This window comes from Sphaerodactylus townsendi, linkage group LG04 (assembly GCF_021028975.2).
Source record: "Sphaerodactylus townsendi isolate TG3544 linkage group LG04, MPM_Stown_v2.3, whole genome shotgun sequence".
Classification (NCBI taxonomy): Eukaryota; Metazoa; Chordata; class Lepidosauria; order Squamata; family Sphaerodactylidae; genus Sphaerodactylus; species Sphaerodactylus townsendi.
The window spans coordinates 25828615-25836646 of NC_059428.1; the positions used below are offsets into that span (position 1 = coordinate 25828615).

Here is an 8032-nt window from a genome sequence, read left to right on the forward strand (position 1 = left end):
TTGCAGACCCCTGAATCTGACCCTTTAACTACTATACCACACTGCGTCTTTCAAGGGGGGGGGGAATAAATGACCCTAATATAAGAGGAGATCTTATTTAGCAGCTGACAATGAGATGCCAATAATTCTGTAAAGTGTTCTCTGATATATCTAGGAGAAAAAAACAGGGCAAGATATCATAGGAGTGACTCAAAGGCATTGCAGACCCCAAATGCCACCCCTACATATTTGCATCTTTGAACCATAGACAATATTACTGAATCAAATTTCAAAATGTGATGGCTGGATTGGAGTCCAGTAGCACTTTATAGATCTATAAGGTTTTTTGAGGTGTAAGCACTTGAAAAGTTTTACCCTGAAAATTTTGCGATCTCTAAGGTGCTACCAGACTGAAATCAAGCTTTTCCACTACAGACCAACATGGGTAGCCCTTGTGCATTATATTGAAATTATTATCAAATACACCTTATTGTTTTTATTTATGACTGAATAGAGGGTGCAATTCAAATAATCAGAAGACTTAGATGGTAATTGTAGACAGAAATTAATACAGGCACGCACAAGCCCAAGAGCTTCCAAGATTTAACTGCAACAGAAAAACTTCACATTATTGAGCCCAGTGAGATCCTGTGTAGATTGCCTATCTCTTAAATCCACCCTTGTCTGAATTCCACAAATGCCACCCTTTGGGCAGGGTGCACTCCATGAACCATATCTGCCCCAGTTGTGACCATGCCCTTCCGTTTCAGTTCCATCTGTGCACCTGAACTTAATGTTCTCAGCCACCGTATTATCAGTCCCTCTTTCAAATTCAAACACTCGAAGCGAGAATGACTTCAGGAAGCCAGACTTGCATGAATGTTCATGACTCCAGTCGCCGTGCCTTTCAGAACAAGAAAAGAACAGTTGGAAGGGATGTTCAGATAATCAGTATGTCTGCTTGGATCCATTTATGAATGGTAATCAATGAAGGGGAGTGTTCAATCAGAGTTGTATTTAGGGAGCAAGAGGAGGCAGATGCCCTGGGTCACATTGTGGCGCATTCGGCCACTCAGTGCCACTGCTTCCCTGCCCAGCTTGCTCTCACCACTGCTGCTCACCTGCCCACATACCCCACACGCTGATCCACTTGCTTGCCCACCCGCTGCCACTTGCCCTACTGGCCACCTGCCCATCCTTTTTGCTTGCCTACTACCTCTCTCATCCATCCACCCACCTTCCTGCCCTGCTCACTCATATGCCCCACTCGCTCACAGGACATTCCATGAAAGAATACATATTCAGCATATCAATTCACAGCAAATGTGCAGCAAGAGAATCCCGTGAAAGTTTAAAGAGGGTGCAGTGGTCAGAACCAAGGCTCATTCTGCACATGCAGAATAATGCACTTTCAAACTGCTTTCAATGCTCTTTGAAGCTGTGCGGAATGGCAAAATCCACTTGCAAACAGTTGTGAAAGTGGTTTGAAAACGCATTATTTTGCGTGTGCGGAAGGGGCCCAAGTCGAGAGACTTCTGGAGATATGTATGGGGCAGAACTCAGAAAGGACAGGGACATCAGTGTACAATGGCACACAGTCGACCCTCCAAAGCATCCATTTTCTCCAAGGGAACTGAACTGTGTAGCCTGGAGATGAGCTGTAATTCTGAGGGATCCCCAAATCCCAACTGGTGCCTGGCAACCCTGATCTCATCTAGACTGGCCTTCAGTTAGGAATAAAATTTCCGCAATTCATCTTTGTTTTCGTTTGTGCTTGGGTGGAGGGCAGTTGTAGTAAAGAAGGGAATGGGCCTTATTGGAGAGAATAATATGTTATGCTAGGGATGATTATGGAGGGGGGAGCTTACCTCACTCTCTCTTCAGGGGTGCACCTGAAATGCTCTTCTTTTCCATGGAGAAAGCCAAGAGCAAGAGCAGCAGGTGTGCAGCAACTTCCTTGTATGTCGCTACAAGGAAGTTTGCCGTGTGCCAATTCTGCTCCCTGTGCGCAGCAACTTCCTGGTACATAGGTACAAGGAAGTTTGCTGCACAGGGGTTCAATTGCCAGCATACCACAGGGACCTCCTGCGTAATCGGCCTAAGAATACCTTTCTTTCTAAAGGAAGATAAAATACTCACCTTCCCACTAGGGATGTGATGACTGAGCCATCTGTACAGTACAGTCTAATGCCATTTAGAGAAGTGTCATCTTGGAAGGCCCCCTGTTTGCCATGTACCTAAGAAAGTGCCAGAAACAGAAAGAGGTGCTCATTAGCTTTGGAAACGAAAGACATCAATAACCATAGAGTTTCTGGCAATTCCTAGAAAGGCATGAGGTCGCTGCATTATCCCAACAACAATGTCGTGCCCTCGCCAAGAACCATTTTTTTCTTTTTTTTGCCAACCAGTGAAGTGCCAGTGGTCAAAATCCATGGGGGGCAGTTCTACACTAAGAACAACACTGAGATGCTACCCTGAATAATGACATCTGCTTGAAATAGGGTTACTAGATCCAGGATGGGAAATACCTGATGGTTTTGGGACTGGAGCCTGAGGAGGGTGAAGTCTTGAGAGGGAAAGACTTCAGTGTGATATAAGAACATAAGAACTAGCCTGCTGGATCAGACCAGAGTCCATCTAGTCCAGCATTCTGCTACTCGCAGTGGCCCACCAGGTGCCTTTGGGAGCTCACGTGCAGGATGTGAAAGCAATGGCCTTCTGCTGCTGCTGCTCCTGAGCACCTGGTCTACTAAGGCATTTGCAATCTCAGATCAAGGAGGATATAAGAAAATAATGCCACAGAGTCCACCTTCCAAAGCAGCCATATTCTCCAGGTGAACTGATCTCTGTCATGTGGAGATCAGTTGTAATAGCAGGTCTCTATGAACCACTTGGAAGCTGGCAATCCTAGCTTGAAAGCTGCCTAAAACAAAATAAGTCTTCCCAGGTTCTGTCAGTGGTGGTGCCAAGGAGCATCCCCCCCCCCCCAAAAAAAGGGGTGTGGTACACTTGCTGCCACGGAGAATACACTGTCCCCAATTCTGATCAGGTAGACATGCTGGAAATTCCTTTTTGGGTTGCCACCATGCATGACGGAGAGAAAGGGCCTAAAATTGTCCACTGTGTCACTTTCCTGACCTGAAACAACCTCAGGGATCCAATATATGTCCCATTGAGGAAACCTGTATGTACCCCTTCAGTACAAGTGTAATGTATCAATACACTTAAATTCCCTCCACTCTCACAACATCTTAATTTTTAAGTATGAGTACTGGGCAGCACCACAAAATAGCTGTTGTAGGAGGGGCAACCAATCACAAGATGGATCAGGAGAATTACGGAAAGTTAGCAGGTCTGAAGTCAAACATTCTTCTATGGTGGTGGCAGCTATTTCCAAATGGGTGCTCCAGATCCTGCCATCTTCTGATATACTTCCTGCACCCAAAAACGTTCAGTAAAATTTAGCCATTTCCTTTGGGGAAGAAGCAAGTGGGCTCAGGAATAACATTAGTGAGTACTGACAGGTATGCTGAAGATCACTGCCTCAAACACGACATTACACGGGATCGTTCAACGTTCCTTCATCTTTCCTTCAATGAAAATATTTGCAAGAAGACATCATGGTACCATAACTGATACTTTTCTTTGCTTCAGCAAGACCTCCTGTCAGGCACAAAACAAGCTATAGAATCCCTGTTACAAAGACTCTACTGTCACTCTCTCCCGCACCAACTGCATGTCCAAGTTACCCACCTGTTTATGACGGGACAAAGGGCTTGCTCTCTTCCAGGCATTTATGAGAAACTAGATTTTCAGTTTTGATGGTTATTTATTTAGTTAGTTGATTTCTATCCCACCCTTCAAATGCATGCTAGGGCGGGTTATAACAATCTAAAATTGCTTCCCATGTTACAATAAAAACAGCATCCTATACCCTGTTTCCCCGAAAATAAGACCTAGCACGATTTTTCAGGATTTTTGGAGAATGCTTGAAATATAAGCCCTACTCCAAAAATAAGCCCTCGTTACAGATTCCCTGACGCAGTTGATCTGGTCTCGTGGGGGGCGCAAAATCATGGAAAAAAATAAGATATCCCCTGAAAATAAGCCCTAACACATCTTTTGGAGCAAAAATTAATATAAGACCCTGTCTTATTTTCGGGGAAACACGGTACAGATAAAAATTCCTCAAAACCTAAAACAATTAAGAAGAAGAAGAAGAGTTTGGATTTATATCCCCCCTTTCTCTCCTGCAGGAGACTCAAAGGGGCTTACAATCTCCTTGCCCTTCCCCCCTCACAACAAACACCCTGTGAGGTAGGTGGGGCTGAGAGAGCTCTGAGAAGCTGTGACCAGCCCAAGGTCACCCAGCTGGCGTGTGTAGGAGTGTACAGGCTAATTTGAATTCCCCAGATAAGCCTCCACAGCTCAAGCGGCAGAGCTGGGAATCAAACCCGGTTCCTCCAGATTAGATACACGAGCTCTTAACCTCCTACGCCACTGCTGCTCCTAAAAAAAACCCACCCCCTCCCTAACCCTCCCAGGTGAAGGTGGAGGGTTCTGAAAAAAGCCCAGTGGTCTGGGGGTAGATGGCATCGATCAGTGAAATGCCCACGCAAAAATGACAGTCTTAACCATGCACCAAGAGGTATATAATGTCGGTGCCTGACGAACCTCTAATCATGTAGACACTATTGTGTGTGCAAAAGTCCAATATCAGTATTTTAAACAAAACAAGTAAAATACCCATTTGTGAAGCAGGAACTAAGAGAAGAAGAAAGTAGAGACCACTCAAGACAGCCACATCATATTAGACTCTAGCATGGAGAACAGATCCTAAGGGAAGGAGAGATTACCATTAGCGAAAACTGATTAGCGTAGCCATTAGAACAGGATTGCACTTCTCCCCAATCACCGTGTTGTCCTCCATTAGTCACTGAAAGCATTCCGATGAATTCTCGTCCTTCAGTAGCTGACATACAGCAAGACAATAGCAGGTAGATCACACTAGTCACGTACATATTGAATGTCCACTCAGCAGAGAGCTTGGTAAATGATAACAGCCCCAGGACCCAGGAGCCTTTATGCATACAGTAAGCTAGCTAGGATGCCTCATTAATCCAATGGCAAATGCAGACAGGAACACTCAGCCCCATGTTAATGAGCTCTTGCACTGATATGATCTTCACCAAGCTTAATCGCCAATTCATAGTACAAAATGAGACTTTCACATTGTGAGGGTTTGCATTGGTGCATTGGAATTGTACCTTGCAGCAATCAATTCAGGCCCAGGTGCACAGTAATCCATGAGGAAAGGAATCCCTCACTGCATCCATAACCGCTATCCACATCTTGATCCTCAAATAACTCTAAGCACCATATAAACCCCAGCCAGACTTCCTCATCATAGGGCGTTTCCCCTCTCTCGAGGATCCCCCCTATGCCGCGCGCTGCTCTCAGCATGCGGCATCCCTGGCGCGCGCCCAGGCGTCCCCATGACCCCGCGCTCTGTGTGGGGTCATCAAAAGGCACCATTTACAAGAGCACCAGGGATGCCACGCGCTGAGGGGGCGCAAGAGGGGCAGCGTTGGGCCGGCTGCACTGTGGCCACCCCTATCGTGGGGAGTGCCCCGGGACCCCGCACTACTTCAGGAGAGTAGTGCGGGGCTTAAGGTAAGTGGGGAAAGGCCCATAGGTGATAGGGCATGAAGTAGTTCTCTCTGACTTCATGTTAGGTAAACTTTAAGTACATATTGGGGGAGACTTTGGTGATGGGAACTCTTGGAAAAACAACCACTGAGCCCAACAGCCAAGGCTGAGGAAAAAATAACATTACTACAATAGATTGCTAGTACTGTTTGGTTCAAAGATTTATAAGTCCTCCACCTTGGCAGCCAATGACTGATCTGTGCGCTTTACCCATCAGCTGGCATGCAAGAACAATATGCTTTTGGTAGATAGGAAAGGCAGAGGGGGTCCCCTATTTGAAATGTAGTCCTTTCAGTTGTCTTCAGCATGGAACTCACCCTGGGAGAGGTTGAGGGAAAAGTGCATCGCCTTATTCGAAACTTTTCCCATGGTGGTAGTAAACCCCTCGCTCCTCTTTCCTACAGCGATACTTTTCCCCACAAAGCAATCAAGGGAGTGTTAGGAATCACTTCCATGCTGCTGCATGTTGTTGGGGTTTTTTTCAAATCCAAGTTCTGCTTCCCCTATACCAATGAAAATGTTCCCCTTGGGGCATTTTTGCCCCCCCACACACACACACTGGTTCTAAATCCCTGCCCTGGAGGGGACATTGGCTAATATTTATCCATGGAATGATTTTAGATGCCATTTCTATTTATACATACTACAATACATTTTATGCACATCTTGGTATATAAACTATTATCCTAATTACTACTTACTCCAAAAACCACTAAACACATCTTATGGTTATGTCATAGTGAGATGGGGTGCATTTGTCGCCATTGGGTATGGATCGGTGGCTTCTTAGCCTTAGAACAGCTTTGTGTGATTGGCGGGAGGTGATGGCGGGAGCAGGGGGAAGGGTTTTTTCCCTTCCATCCTTGTTCTGTGGCAGGTTACACATGGGGGATGATCCACTGGAAAGGGGAGCTGGGGGAGCTTCCCTGTTTAGCACACCTCCTTAAGAGGTGGGGGCGGAGCAAGCTCATGGTAGGGACGCCCCATGGGGGGCTAAGAAGCTTGCGTCCCTAGCGTCAGTTGGAGGGGGCCTCTAGTCATGCGCACTTTGCCGGTCTGGACTTTGTCTTGCTCCAATCTTTCTCTTGGTTTATTCCTCCAGCAGCTGGGCTTAGGAATCGGTTTGCCCTGGGGGACAGCACTTGTGTTCCCCGAGGCTTGGATCACCCCCCATGCTGCGCCATCTGAATTCCTATGCTTTCTGTTAATGAAGTTCTTTGGCTCTGGCCAGTTTTCTTATCCACTCAAAAAATTGTGTCAGGGTTTTATTGTGGAAAGTTTAACCGAGCGAGAAGGGCCACACATCTACCCGCCATGGAGCAGATAGATGCAGCACAATATCCCTCAAGTAGTCAGAAGACTGAGGCAACAGTTAGCAGACAAATAAATACAAGCACACAGAAACCGAGCAGATTGAGAACTGAGCAATATATCACAAGAGAAAGTTTTTGCATCAGTGTGTTCCTCTTTATGAAGCCAACCTAATGACTCCACCCTTGTCTGGATCCCACAAATGCCACTCCCTTTGCAGGAGTGGTCCATGAGCCAGGTTTTCCCCATTTCTGTCTACTGCCTCCCAGTTCAGATCCATCTGAACACTTCGATTTGAAGTTCTCTGCTGCTGCATCATCAATCAGTCCTTGCTGTGATGGAAGGCAAAGTGAGAATGAACTCAGAAAGCCAGACTTATAGGATATTTCATTAGGGCTCGTATCATACGTTTCTGATCAAGAAAAAAACAGTTGGTAGGAAGTTTTACACTGTCCATATATATCAGCAGATTTTGACTCCAAAAAGATAATGCTCTACCATCAATTTTTGGTGTGCATTTTTTAAAAAACTATTCTTGATCTGAAAGAGAATAATGTTGTCTTTGTGGGATTAATGTGGGAGTAATTGTTCTGCCCCCCAAGTGAATCTGTTTTTGGTGCCCTGTACTTGGCTATGACAGAGTGGGGGAGACACAAGCCGGGTTCAACAGTTCAACAATAGGTTTATTACTTAGGAGAATCAAGTCCCTAACTCCTCCCTTGGGTCTATCTAAATCAGAGTACTTGCTTGTCTGGAGCAGATTTGAAGCTGTAGACTGTGTCTTCTCTTGGCTGCTTTCAAGAAAGTCCACTGTGTCTTGCTTCCTTTTAGCTCCTTCAGTCTTTGTCTGATTCTAATTGCTGTTAACCTTGACTTGTGCTCTATGGACCACCATATACGTCACAAATATTCCAATCTCCAGCTACCCTTGGCACCTCGCTCTGACTGACTGGCTAGAACTAAAACAGGGGATTCCTGGGTAAAAAAGGAAGACTACCTATTGGAAAATGTCTTAAAGGGACAGGGGCTAACT

At 45.7% G+C, this 8032-nt stretch overlaps 1 protein-coding gene across 1 annotated transcript; it reads right to left on the reverse strand.

Moving 5' to 3' along the window:
• Positions 1-582: 582 nt before the first annotated feature.
• Positions 583-6033, reverse strand: LOC125431270 (vitelline membrane outer layer protein 1-like). The gene is made up of 4 exons (XM_048494035.1): positions 6006-6033; positions 4836-4951; positions 2119-2216; positions 583-883 (listed from the first exon to the last, which is right to left on the reverse strand). Exons 1-4 carry the CDS (start codon positions 6031-6033, stop codon positions 583-585), a joined length of 543 nt encoding a protein of 180 aa, XP_048349992.1.
• Positions 6034-8032: the final 1999 nt, after the last annotated feature.